At 53.9% G+C, this 13723-nt stretch overlaps 4 protein-coding genes across 4 annotated transcripts; 1 reads left to right on the top strand and 3 right to left on the bottom strand.

Moving 5' to 3' along the window:
• Positions 1–367: 367 nt before the first annotated feature.
• Positions 368–2525, bottom strand: K489DRAFT_312763 (Calcium/proton exchanger; the record flags this gene model as incomplete). The annotated part of the gene is made up of 3 exons (XM_033600888.1): positions 368–900; positions 1813–2002; positions 2055–2525. 3 exons carry the CDS (start codon positions 2523–2525, stop codon positions 368–370), a joined length of 1194 nt encoding a protein of 397 aa, XP_033463411.1.
• Positions 2526–7323: 4798 nt separating this feature from the next.
• Positions 7324–10304, top strand: K489DRAFT_376785 (ABC transporter domain-containing protein). The gene is made up of 3 exons (XM_033604003.1): positions 7324–7737; positions 7797–8396; positions 8453–10304. The coding sequence occupies exons 1-3, from the start codon at positions 7609–7611 to the stop codon at positions 9980–9982; spliced, it is 2259 nt and encodes a 752-aa protein (XP_033463410.1). The 5' UTR covers positions 7324–7608; the 3' UTR covers positions 9983–10304.
• On the bottom strand, positions 10161–11283 carry K489DRAFT_312974 (uncharacterized protein; the record flags this gene model as incomplete). Its single annotated transcript, XM_033600900.1, has 4 exons — positions 10161–10312; positions 10396–10722; positions 10810–10901; positions 11000–11283. The coding sequence occupies 4 exons, from the start codon at positions 11281–11283 to the stop codon at positions 10161–10163; spliced, it is 855 nt and encodes a 284-aa protein (XP_033463409.1).
• Positions 11284–12240: 957 nt separating this feature from the next.
• On the bottom strand, positions 12241–13641 carry K489DRAFT_376782 (putative alpha/beta hydrolase superfamily protein). Its single transcript, XM_033604002.1, has one exon. It carries the CDS (start codon positions 13272–13274, stop codon positions 12465–12467), a length of 810 nt encoding a protein of 269 aa, XP_033463408.1. The 5' UTR covers positions 13275–13641; the 3' UTR covers positions 12241–12464.
• Positions 13642–13723: the final 82 nt, after the last annotated feature.

Below are 13723 nucleotides of genomic sequence, written 5' to 3'. Positions count from 1 at the left end.
TGGCCGATTTTTGGCTACATGTAGGACAATCACATCCGCGCATAATGTTGTGTGGTATGTACTTAAAATAATGTGAGGGAAGTTGACAGCACACAAGTGCGGACAGTGGATTTCAAAGAGACCTTGAACAATCTGAATTGTGCTCAGTTATCGATTTAGTACCAACGATCCACCCTTGATTTCCTCATGCCGGCATTGCAATCTGAAATTCGTCCAATTCGTTCTGAATTCACCACCTGTTACGTCTCAATTTGATATTCCCTCGTGTGCGTCCCATTCAGAAAAAATAAAAGCAAGCAAAAGAAAACGAAACGAGACTTCAACAGCATCTGCTCCTCAGCCGGAAATCTCCCACCCCTGGTGTTGATCAGTTGACAACCCGAGCCATCATGTGCTCCTCTCCACCGCCACCGATCAGACTTTGTGCATCAGTTTGGGGATAGAAGAAGGCTACCACCGCGATAATCACATAGACGGCGATGAGCAAGCTACCTTCGAGGTAATTACTGCGGCCGTCGAGGATGAGGAAATTGATGACGAAGGCGGTGGCGACGAGGCTGACGGTCTCGAAGAGGTTGAAGTAGAGGCTCATGTCGGTGTGCAAGATCCAGCCAAGCAGGACGACGATCGGGGTGACGAACAGCGCGATCTGGATGCTTGAGCCGACCGCAACACCGATGGCCAAATCCATCTTGTTCTTGGTCGCCACGGTCACGGCGGTCACGTGCTCGGCTGCGTTGCCGACGATGGGCAGGATGATCAGACCGATGAAAGCTTGGCTGACGGAGGGTGAGTTGGCAATCATTTCAGGGATGGCATCGACCATGAATTCGGCGCAGACGGCGACCAGGGCGGTGGAGCAGAGGAGGAGAATGACGGCGGCGGTGCGAGACATGATGACTTCGCCCTCGTCGTCGCTGTCCAGGGAAGCGCGATCGGCATTGTCGGCATTTGGGCGGTTGGCTTGGACGCGTTGATGTTGGAATGGCGGAAGTGGCCCGGTGCGGTTAGCGATGTTCGGGGTCACGGTGTTCTGTTGCTTGATCAATCGGTCCGGCAGAGAATTGGTCCGGCGGAGTCCGGTGCCATCGCTGACAGAACGGATAGGCGTGGGCCGGGAGGCCTGCATGACATAAGGTGCTGGCTGAACAAAGACGTTGTTGGACAGCATCTTCGGCAACGCGGGACGATACTGCACGCGCGAGGACAGCTGGCGCATGTTAAACGCACGGCGGCTCGGCGGCAAGACGGTTGCCTGGTTCTCGGCCACTTGAACATCATCGGAAAACTCCACACGGTGCTCTGGTACAGGTTCGTCGGCAAGCTGCACAGACTTTTCAGTCTCTTCGGCCGCATCTTTGGTGGAGCCGCGGCGGCTCTTCTTGTGCTTGCGTCGGTAGTGCTTCTTACGGTGCTTCCTTGCGGTGCTCGTGGGGACGTCGTTCGGATGCGAGACACTTCCGAAATCACGAATTCTAGGCGAAGTCGCTCCGTCCTCGGCATCTGCGTCAGCCTCATCTCCGCTTGCAATGACGCCGAGGCGTGGGCGGTTGGCGGAGCTGTGAGAGTGGTGATGATGGTCCCAGTAGTTGTCCGGCTGATTGATCGACGGAGAGCTGGTCGACATGACAACCGATGGAGTTCGAGTGCTGCTTACACTGGCGCTAGACTTACGTCTCTTGCGATTCTTGAACATGCGTCGCACACGTTTGCTGGTGGTGATGACAGAGCCGGAAGTGTCGCTGTCTGAGCTGTCCGAGGAGCTGGAGTCGTCCGACGATGACGATGAATTCATGATGTCCGCGAGAACACCTGGATGGGACTCTTCATCGATGATTGCCTGAGGAGTGCTCTCATACATGTACGCGTGCGACTTCAACTGGAACACCAGATAGAGCAGATAGATGATGAGCAGGATGACACTGGTTGCACGGCTGACCTTCAAGACGGCACTGTTTGCCAGCTCGCGGCTGGTGTCATTGAAGGATGCATAGAAGGCGGTCTGGAGGCATGTCAGCTGATGTGCATAACACAAGTGATGCGAGGGCACTTACGGGTAGCAGAAGACTTGTGACGCTCAGACTGAGCAAACATGCACTCATCTGAGTGACGGTGCTGTTGTAGACTTGCTCACGAAAGCGCAAGCCACCCAGAAGGAAAGCCATTCCCAGAATGAGGAGCAGATTGGCCAAGATGGAACCCAAGAGGGAAGCCTGCACGATGCGGATTTCATTCTTAACGAGAGCGATGATGAAGATGATGAGCTCTACAGCGTTACCAAAAGAGACGTTGAGGAGTGCACCAAGCGTGTCACCAAGCCTGCTGGCCACCGATTCGGTAGCATGACTGAGCAGGCCCGCCAATGGAATGATGGCAATGGCATTGATGGCGAAGACGACTGTGGCATTGAGGCCGATAGCTTTGACTATGATACCGAGGGGCACAAAGATCAAGAGGACGTTAATCCAGCTGTGAAATATGGCGTCTTTGAAGTGCACGGCGAAGCGTTTCGAGCCAGCAATCATGCGCTGAGGCATGGGAGGTTTCGCTTGTGTAGCAGTAGTTCCTAGGGTGGGATCTCCAGAGCCCGCAACCTCGGACTTGACCGCAGGTGAAGTTGCAGCAACGGATGCCGGCGCAGACGCATCGTGTTTGTTGTTGAGCGTGGTTTTCTCGCTACCAGCGTGAGTGTCTGTGGCGCCGTCATTGTGGGTGTGGTCGACATCGAGCACGGCGCCATCGAGGCCACGCTTGGCTGCGGGGACCGAGGGCAGTCCGCGAACATTTTGAGGATCTAGCCCGCCAGCTTCGAGATCGGAAATGGGATTGGCAGGGTTGGTGGACGGTTCATAGGTTGGAAGAACGCCTTCGGAGACAGTGACCGACCGTGACGAGGCGTGCAATCTCGCCTGCGATTTATAACGGTCTGGATGGATAAGGTCAGAAAGTTTTCCCATCGGCGTACGGCGGGTGGGCCTGTTGTTTGGGGGATGAGAAGTCGGAGGAGGGTCGTTGGAGGATGAGACGGGTGAGTGTGCTTTGTGGCGAAGGATTGGGAGAGAGTCTGGGCGAATGGGGTTGACGAGATTAGAGAGAGCGAAGTGTTGAAGATGTGGGTGATGGACTAGGTATAAGAATGATGAGGCATGATGTACATGTAGGTACGGCGGCAGAGGGAGGCACGATGATAATAAGCAGGTACTGATTGTTGTGCACTGGATAAGCGGACCAATTCCAGCAAGCCCTGGAGCGCGGTGGAATGGGCGGAAAAGGTGCAATCGGTGGACCGCCTTCCAGTTTGTTGGCTGCTCTCGTTCACGTCTCTCCAAAGGTGAAAGAGAGCGTCAGAGAGACAGAGTTTAACGATGCACGACCGACCGATTGGGTAACGGTGGTACATTCAGGCATGTAGATCGGCAGATGCGCATGTGAGCAATAGGAATGCCCGGCCGCCGCACGCACACCCGCCCGAGCTCCGGGTGCAGCCTCATCTTTCACACACTCTCTCCGCGTCCGTTTCACTTTCCAAGCACCGTTTGCTTCATGGGGTTTCCCATTTTCAACGGGTTGCGAACAACGGTGCGAACAGGTGAACGTAAATATCGACGCGTGGATAGATCAGGTTGTGGATGAGGGGATACGATGGGTGAATGTGTCGGTATCAGGTTGTGAAAGGTACCAATGAGGCGCGCGCACAATGGAACGGAGGGAGGGACCACGATGCCAGGCAGCTTTCCTTCGTTTCCCCTCCGCTCAGTGTCTGTTGTATATCGGCTTGGCTGTGCGCGGGCGGATGGTGGAACCCTGCACCCTCGACGAACAAGCTCTCCGTCGCCAGCCTGAATCGTGATGATTCTGTGACGTCGGACTGTTGATGGTGTGCCCACGGACAGAGGTGGAGCCTGAGTGGGAGCCAAGCCGGGCGGAAACAAAGCCCTGCGGACCATGATTGGGGGTTGTGCCATTCGAAGCATCACGCGATAAGGCTGTCCAAGAGATTTCCAAGACACGCCGTCGCCGCCAATCGTGGGAAGCGGGCGACGCATACTTGATTCGACCTCGGGTACATGTTTCTCATCGCTAATGAGGGTCGTACGTGGATGGGCAATGCATGCATGTATGTGTCAAGAGTGCGGGAGGAGGAATGTGCTGTCGCATGGAAAATGTGTTTTGTGTACAGTGGGAGATGTGTTGGCGCGCGTTTGCGCAAAAGTGCGTGATGTAAGCGGTGGACGGACGGCAGGATTCCATGTTGCAGCAGTGAGTTGCGAGCAAGTTCCAGACTCTCGCAGCTCTGACCTCTTCGCCGTCTCTCCCACGCGATCCGGGATTTTTTTTCACTTACGCATATCAGATCTGGTGGTCCAAGGATTAGGGCCTAATGTCTTGAGATATTCGTCGTCCGAACGGCTTCGTGACGCGTCAGTCAAGACGATGAGTGGCGGAGGGAGGAGGAGGAGAAGGAATGAATGTATGTGATGATGAAAGAGATGCTTATTGAGATTGGTGTATAATGGGTCCAGTAACAGGACGATGACTGTCTACGACCGAGTTGGAATGGTCGCTGTGTTGGGGAACTTATAGGCCAGGATGTCTGTGTGCGTGCGCAGTGCATCTCTAATGTGGCAGTATGCATATAGTGTGTAGTGTGTAGTGTGTGGTGTGTGGTGTGTGGTGTCAATGCCATATCGTTTCCATCGTCCCGCTGCCAAAGGTTGACGACAACGGTGATGCGGGAAGCCCACGCCCCTGCCTTATTCACTCGCGTCTCATCATTATTCGTATCACTCGAGCTCAACCCCGATACTTCGACATCTACATGAACATTCATGTCAAACGCATTGGGCAGTCGTCGTGATGCCTGTCACGGCCGAGATGAACGCCCGCCACGATATGACGGTGTGTTCATAAACGAATCGCGCGGATCACTCCCAGGAGTGCCAGGCCATCGAATGGGCGTTCGTCCACTACGTAATGAAGTAGCCGTCGGTTTCCAAGTGGCTGCCGGTGCCGGTGGGCGCGAGGGCACTAGATGAGGACTGGACCTACCCATGTTCTACCCGGATGGCGGTCGTGCTCTTACCAACAGTTCGTAATCACAATACGATCACTATCATCATGACGATTTCTGGCGCTCTGCGCTGCACGATGACAACTTCACATGTGCCTGAAAAGGATGCATGACCTCAGAAGTTGGAACATCATATCCACAATGTTTTTGATCTCGCCGGTTATCTGATAGGCGGCGCATCTTTGAGCGATTGATCCGTCGACACCGACGCTGGTAGTCGAGAAAAGTGCGACAGACTCTGTGCTCGCGTGCCCTCCTGCCGAGAATGGACCGGCTGTGTGGCGTGTCTTTCCATGACCAATCCACTAGACAGTTATCTCGCTAGATAGGTCCGGATACACAAGTAAATTTCAGCACTAGCAGAATGGAAAGGCCGACGAGACCAACCAAAGTCATAATGTTCCTGATCCGTTACCTGGAACATGTGACCCGAGACAATCATCCTCTCCTCCGCTGATGATGCTCTTCGCCTCTGCAAACAAAAAAAGTCTGCACATATCTGCTTGTTCCATCGTCAGACGGAAACAAACGGGGCCGTGGAAGCGGCGGGTGGTGTGGCACGGACAGCGGCAGACAGCAGCGGACAAACCTTGGACTTGGAACCTTGTCATCATCGAATGATCAATTACTTTTAGACCTCTTCCGATTGTTCTGATGGTATGCAACAAGCCAATTGACTGTTGCAATCACGATCACGCTGTCTGACTCCTATGAATCCATTAATCGCATCATCTTCCTGAAGATTCACTTGAGAAAAGTGGAAACGATTCCAGGTCCGAGGGCAGAACCTCTCGGATCGGGACAATCCTCCCCACAACTCTCCTCCAAGACAGCCCTCCTAGCGGTCGATCCCTGTGCTGTGAGCAACACCAACGAGGATTTTAGAATTCCTCCAGGCCAAACCTTGTCACGCCCGGGTGATATTTCTGGGGTGCACGTATATCATTACAGGAACACTACAGTACAGTATTACCAGCCAAGTGTCCATCTTCAATCACGTCAGCAGCTCTCTCAATCCCGCGCTCGAAGACTTCGAATCGGGTATACATAGCACCATTGACAACCAGAACGGTGGAGTGTCAACGACATTGGCATTCGCGTCCACGGTATCCTTGTCATTTTCCAAGCAATCCAAGACATGCTTGACGTATGCATCCCTTGACCCCCCCCCCTCACTAGACCTCTGGGCAACTTTCACAGCTTCCATTTTGCGGGTGCTCTGTCAATAACCTAAAGTCTTTCAATTGATAAGAAAAGGACATTCGGGCAGTCGATTCAGACATCCCAGTTCGACCATTCACCAGTCACAGCACGATCCACGGCACGTGAAAATTATTAACTTATGCCCAGCTGCCTGCCAATGCGTCTCGATACTACATACCTAGGTACACATTCAATACTCTACGCCTTTACTCGTTCACCTTGCACATGCAGCACAGCATCGATTTGGAACATCCTGCTCACCGAGGTTCAGCCGAGCGACGATACGGCCTTGTATCATGATTCGCTACGTTGCCAGAGAGAATGGTCATGGATGCTCGCTTGTGTGGTTTCCATCGGAGCTGCCGTGTAGTATGCGCGTCGCCACAAGATACTCATTTCTCGTCCATGGACGTCCCGCAATCATCGGTCGCCACGTTATGGCGCAGCAAAAGACGCATCAGCCCTACCAAGATTTCACACATTATTATTTCTACCTGCTTGTACACGTCGTCTTTGCTCGATAGCGTAGGCCGCGCGTTCTGTCCTGTCTCGAGTGTGCTGTTGCTCAGACATCCAAACAATACGCTGTAGCTTCGTGAGGTTCTGACCATGCTGTGGTGTCTGTCTCATTCGCAAGAACGTTGTTGTGGCTGAGCGACTGTCCAGCAGATGACTTTGGTCAGTCAGAACAGGGGAAGCTCTCCAGATTTCGGAGCAATTTGGCCGCGCGTCGGCCATTGCACCCCTTGAAATTCGCCCAACGCATTGGAGCGCAAGCCGTCTGGAGGGATTATAATTGGATGCGGCATTCATTTCTCTCATTGTTTCTTTTCGCAACATCTACTGCCGGATTTCGATCGTCATTTGTAGACAATTCGTCGCTTCTGTCCTCTGCTATGAAAAATCTTCGTCGCAATGTATTTGTGCGATTTTTGAACTCTACCGTGAAGCGAACATGCGAAGGCACAACTGATTTTCGCCACGTTCACAGCCAAGCCGGCGGTTCGGCTTCATCCACTTATTCCAATGCGGACACCGCACGCTGTGATCGTCAACCTTGGAATGTCACTCCTTCTGAGTCATAATCTGGTGCTTGCGATCGCCGACGCCCGCACAGAATTTACTCGTACAGCGCGACGATGGGCATGCGCATACGTGAAAATGAACATATGTAAATAATTTGGTCGAACCTGGTTGATTTACTATCCAAGGAGTCTGCACACCACCGAGATATTCTGTAGCTTTACTGTCGAATATCATTTTTCCCTCCACGACCAGAGACTCTGATCCATAACCACAACATCATCGCGAGCGACTCAACAGAACTGGTCGAAATGGCTCCGAGAAGAAACAAGGATTCGGAAAAGTCCGATGGGCACTCGGGTACTGCCAGTAAGCTTACCGTCACAGCTCAGCAGAGTCGATTCCATACGGAAATGGACGAAGACAACACTCTCAAAGAGGCGAGCAGTCCCAAAAAATGACAGTTGGATGTTGCTGGGACTGACGTATTGGCATCAAGATCGTGGTCAAGGATCTTAGCATATCAATAGGCAACCGGGAGCTGCTTTCGCATGCCGATCTCCAGCTCCAGAGGGGGCGGAAATACATCCTCCATGGCCGGAATGGCATCGGCAAGTCAACTTTGCTCACGGCGATTGCCACTGATCAGATCCCCAACATCCCGCGCGGCGTAAAGGTGCTCCTTTTAGGTCAAGTTGAGTCTGAGGCGGAAGGTGACGTTGCTACCAAGCCTTCCGAGCAACCTGAGAGCGTGCTTCAATATGTCCTCCGGGCCGATCGGAAACGGGAGCGTCTTCTTCGAGAGGCCAATCAGCTATCCACCGCATTCGAAGATATCGCCAACCCTCTGGCAGCCGTGCAGGTATATCGCCGGATATCCCACGAGCGGCTCGAAGACAAGGTTGCCGTTGCCAGGCTACTTGCGACGAGGAGAAGCGGCGCTCGTGGCGCCAAGTCGCGTCAGGTACTCAATCAGCTAGAAGAGGAACTGGCACGGTCTGTAGAGAGACTCTCGGCTGAGGTCGTACCCGATGAGATGAGCGAGGAGAGTCGCAAAGGTGCGGAGATGTTGGCAGAGGTGCAGCTTTCATTGGAATTGGTAGGTGACGGGTTCTCCAATCATTCACCTAGGAAGATACTCACTGTGACTTGTAGATGGATGCTGCTGGCGCCGAGTCCAAGGCACGATCTGTGCTGTCCGGTCTAGGCTTTTCCGCCGAGAGTATTGAACAGCCTCGAGCTAATCTATCTGGAGGGTGGAAAACACGCTGCAGTCTTGCCGCAGCCCTCTGTCAATCGGTAGATTTACTGCTACTCGACGAACCCACGAACTACCTCGACTTGCCCTCGATAATCTGGCTTGAAAACTATATCCAAGAAATCGACGAGACCACAACCGTCATGGTCGTCACCCACGATCGAGCCTTTGGAGATGGCGTCGCCGAGGAACTCCTTGTCTTACGAGAATCACAGCTCCAACGTTTCCGCGGAAATCTGTCCCAGTACGAAATGGATCGGCTCAAAACTTTCAAATATCTCACGCGCATGAAAGACGCCCAAGATAAGCAGAAGAAGCATATCCAAGCCAGCATCGACAGCAATCTGCAAGCGGCGCGCCGAAACGGCGATGACAAAAAGCTGAAGCAAGCCGCATCGCGGAAGAAGAAGCTCGATGAACGGATGGGAATGGAAGTCTCGGCGAAAGGCACCCGGTTCAAGCTGAACCGGGATCTGGCCGGGTATCATTTGACGAATCGTGCCGAAATCGAGCCGCCGTCATTTGACCCACCTGTAGTCATCACGATCCCAACAGAGCCCCCAGATCTTCGCTTCCCAGGGAGTCTGGTGTCTCTCGAAAAGGTCAATTTCTCCTACACGGTCGGCAAGAAACGCATTCCTATCTTGAAGGACATCGACTTGACTATTCATCCGGGTGATCGTATCGGCCTGTGTGGACTCAACGGTTCCGGGAAGTCCACACTCGTCTCGCTTATCATGGCGGCAAACGCCGCTGCGACACCGTCTTCCGGGACGATCACCCGCCACACGCGCGCTCGCTTCGGCCTCTACTCACAGCAGTCCGTCGAGGAGCTCCATACGCTGGCCGTCGCGGGACCACAACTCACCGCTCTCAGTCATCTCATGTCGATCCTCGGCCCCTCCGCCGACGTCGAAAAGGAGGCCCGCAGCCTGCTCTCCGGCGTCGGGCTCGCGGGTCGGGTTGCTTCGGACGTACCCCTGGGCCTGCTGTCCGGCGGTCAAAAGGTCCGACTGGCACTCGCCAAATTGTTCTGTCCGACTCCGCCGCATCTCCTCGTCCTGGACGAGGTCACTACGCACCTCGACACGGACACCATCCAGGCGCTGGTGACGGCGCTGAGGAGATATCAGGGTGCGATCCTGCTTGTCACGCACGACCGGTTTTTCATGAGGTGTCTGATCGAGGGCGAATCGATGAAGGCGTTGGCGGCGAGGAATCGTCCGATGACGGAGGATGGCGAGGACGACGAGAGTGACGAGGGAAGCGATGATGGAGATTCGAGCGACGGCGATGATGGAACGACGTCTCGTCGTACAAGGGTCATTTATCGGCTTTCCAAAGGGAAGCTGATCAAATTGGATCGTGGCATGGAGCAATACGAGGAGATTGCCGCCAGGTCGGCGTCGAAGTTGGGCAAGGCATGATCACTGGCATCAAATCATTCGATATTCCTGCATGGCTTCGGTATGACATCGCGCCAGAGGTGCCATATCTGAATCGTGTCTAGTGACATCGAGGCAAAGTATGGTATAACTTTCTTCTTCGAAATAGTACCCCATCCCGACTCGGGCTTGATCGAAGTACTCTTCTAGCATACTATCTCTACCAGGGCGCTGCAACATTGGGTGAGTCCCGGGCCAAGTTCCAGACGCCTTGCGCATTCACGACGTTCACCGCGACCTTGCGAGCGCGTCCCTCCCAGCGGAACCTGATGATGCCCTGGTGAACAGCACGAGTGGTGGGTGCCTGTTGGTCTCGCAACGTTAGCGGTTGGATCATCTGCGAAATGGATCATCTGCGGAAAGTGCGGCGTCGGAGGAACTACTGACCAGCTGACGACTGCCAATGACCTGTGTGTACGGATTTCCCAGGTCATCTGAGCTTGTAGGAACTTGGAACATCACCGTATACGCGGCTGCGCCTTGCACGGGGTCCCATGTGATCTCGTAGTCACCGGCGTCGTTGATCCGGCGCGCTGTGGGGCGGGTCTGTCCTGGGCGCGAGACGCCTCTGGTGATGCCAATCTGCGGCGAGGTGAAGGTGTAACCCTTAGGTCGGCCACAGCCACTGTCATCCGACGCGAGAAAATACCATCCGACGGGGCCAGCTCCGTTTCGACAGACGTTGGTCAGCTCGTGGACAGACGTGAAGTTTCTGTTCGGGACTCTGTCAGCTTCGCTTCTATGGTCTGTGTCCCAACCGCATCGGTCGATTCACGAGGATCCTGTCCTTTACCTTCCGCCGCCTGCACTGCGGGTGATCCAGTTGTTACCAAGATCAACGGCATAGAACGGATCGCTGAGGGCGATATTTGAATAGTCGCGTGCTGGTGCGTGCTTGACTCTGTTGGAGCAAATAGCAGATATTAGCCCCTGCGTCGATTCCCTTCAACTTTTCCAAGCAGGATACAGAGGCTGTCCGATCATCGAGTGGTCACTTACCGGGATCCATCGGCGTAAATGGCCTCGAATTCAAATAGGACCCCAATCATGCCGCGGTCGCGCGTGAGGGTCAACTGATAATTGCAGTCGCCGAGATCGAACGCACGATAGCTGTTCGGTCCCGGAGAGCCAGGAGTACAGCCGTCGATCCATTTGGTGGTGCGACCCGACTGGCGGGCCTCGATCTGTGATTCAGCTGCCGCGGAATCGCCTGTCTCTGTGACCGGAGAGGCAAAGGCCGTGGCCGCGGCCAGAAGACACCCGATTGCGTTGGAAACACGCATGATGGCAGTGGGAGTAGGGTGACAGATAGGGGATGGGTATGAGTTTGGACTGTACTTTGCAATATGCCTAGGATAATCATGCCGGGAAAGACAATCTTCTATATATTCATGACAGTCGCTGTAATATTGTTCCCGCCAAGTTTTGGAGAAACACGCCTTCGCAGGGCGTGCAGTCTCGCGTCATAGGTTGCTCCTCAATACACGAACGAAGCTGTGTCAACTTTGCTATCGTCTATGCCCAGAACTCGGCGTTGTGGAGAGATTCCTTCGTTGCGTGAAGGAGCCAAGCAACGAATATGCGCTCGGAGCACTTGGCATGTCCCAATTTCAGCCACATGGCGCCGACAAGACAGCCGGCCAGTGTCGATCCCTTGGTCTGCCGAGCATCGTGAGAAGTCGTGCCTCATCGGAACGGAGATTTGAGTGCAGTCCCGCTGCATTTGGTGTGCCTAGTGGTGCCCATTCGTGCAAAGATATCGCGCCGCTGATGTATGCCGTGCGCGTCTTGCTGGCTTCGGCTCCTCAAATCGCGGTGCATGATGCGCGCCCGCGAGATGTAAGGATGCCGCAACTGCAAATGTGGAACGACAACGCAGGCCAAAGATTGATCTGTTGTACGGAATGATCATCCGCTTTAATCGGAGTGCATGCATTTACATACGATGATCGATGAGCATAATTTATGTGCGTACCTGCCCTCGGACGGGCAGCCGACAGACCTCAAGCCAAGCTGCCCGCCGCCAAGCTCATCGTATTCTGGCCGACCTCCCTGTGAATCCTTGAAACACAAGCTGGGAAGCTCTATCCGCACCTGTAGCGTCCCATCTTGCTTCTCGCAGGTGGGATACTGAAATGACGCATAGCCTCTACCCATCGGGAGAATCTATTGACTTGGCCATTGACGCACTACAAGCCTGGGCGAGGGATTGGCATTGGATGCAGATGTTCACTTCATCTCCTTGACATTCTTTGCCCAGACAACGGACCACGAAAGTTGAAGTACATTACTGCTGAATTCACGGCAGGCCGTATACCTTGCTAAACTCCAGACTATTGACGACGTGTTATAAGAAGAGGTAATCGACACTTCTGGGCACAACCACCAGGCCAATCAATTCGCAGCATCCATGTGTATGTCCCGAGATACTGTCCCAAGATACTTCTTGAGCTCATATGGCGCTCTAGTCTTTCAATTCAGAGACGAAAGCGAGCACATCTCGAGCAACATCCTCCGGGCGCTCGAGATGCGGCGCATGTCCCACACCGGGAAGTGTCACGACCTTCGCATGGCTGAAATTTGACCCGACCCATTGTGCTTCGTCGGCGGGCTTAGTAAAGTCCGGATCCTTCCCTCCCATGACTACCAGCGCAGGAATGCCTTTCACCTTGGCTAGATAAGGCTCGACGACGCGATGATCGGCTCCCGAGACGGTCGCCTGGAACGCTGCCCAGCGTCCTGGACGCGCAAGAGCTTTGGAAGTCTCGTCGGCGCGCTGCGATGCACCCTCGGCGCCCAGACCAGGCCAGAGCGACTTGCTGTACATTTTCCACACGCTGGGTCCCCACGGCTTTGCAATCAGGCCTTTCATGAAGTAAATGCCAAAGACTCCCATGGGTAGACGCAGGAAAGGTCCGAGGAGCACCACGCCCTTGATCAGTCCTGGTCGGCGAGCAGCAGCGATTGTAGCACTCGCCGCAGAAAATGATGCGCCGATCAAGATCGCTGGTCCCTTGTTGAGCGTCTCGACTAATGTGACGAAATCGTCCGCTGATGCCTCGTCGCCGTAGTGTAGAAAGTCGGTGGAGCTGTCGCCGTGTCCTCGAGGATCGATGGTCACGACTGTGTAACCAGCGCTGACGAGCTGCGCTGAAAGAGGTGCATAGGCATTTCGTAGATCGCCCATTGCAGGAGCGCAGAGAACAAGCGGTCCGCTTCCTGCAATTTCGTACGCGAGTTTACCGCCATCAGTAGTGAGATATTGAGCACTCATCTTGTCGAAGACTGGGCCCGATGATGTTCAGAAAGGGTGTGAGTTTATGTGAATGTGCTCGTGGTTCATTAGGTTGATGAGCACCCGAATATTGTTCGACATGTAGTGGGCTGGCGACTGATAAATCATTTAAATACTTTCCATACATCGCAGAAACGACAATACCAACAGTATCCGAATCTGACAATCGAGTCATGGTAGCGGTCTACCTTCACAAACGGCGGTTTTTATGAGTACGCAGGACTTTCCCGCATCGTGCATGTGCAGTCAGCTTGGAGGCGTATACCCAAATTTGGCAACAAGAAGGTCGTATATGGATGTCCTTCCTGCGGCACGCATTCTTCAGTAAACAAGCAAGTCGCAGGTGGTTCGAGGAAAGCGCAAATCACATTAAAAATACCCGTCTGACCACAAAATTGACGGGGCTCAATCAACATTTGAAGTGATAA

This window comes from Dissoconium aciculare (genome assembly GCF_010015565.1).
Source record: "Dissoconium aciculare CBS 342.82 unplaced genomic scaffold K489scaffold_2, whole genome shotgun sequence".
NCBI classification, from domain to species: domain Eukaryota; kingdom Fungi; phylum Ascomycota; class Dothideomycetes; order Mycosphaerellales; family Dissoconiaceae; genus Dissoconium; species Dissoconium aciculare.
Note: the sequence above shows the minus strand (reverse complement) of the source record. Positions and strands in the feature narration are given on the sequence as shown.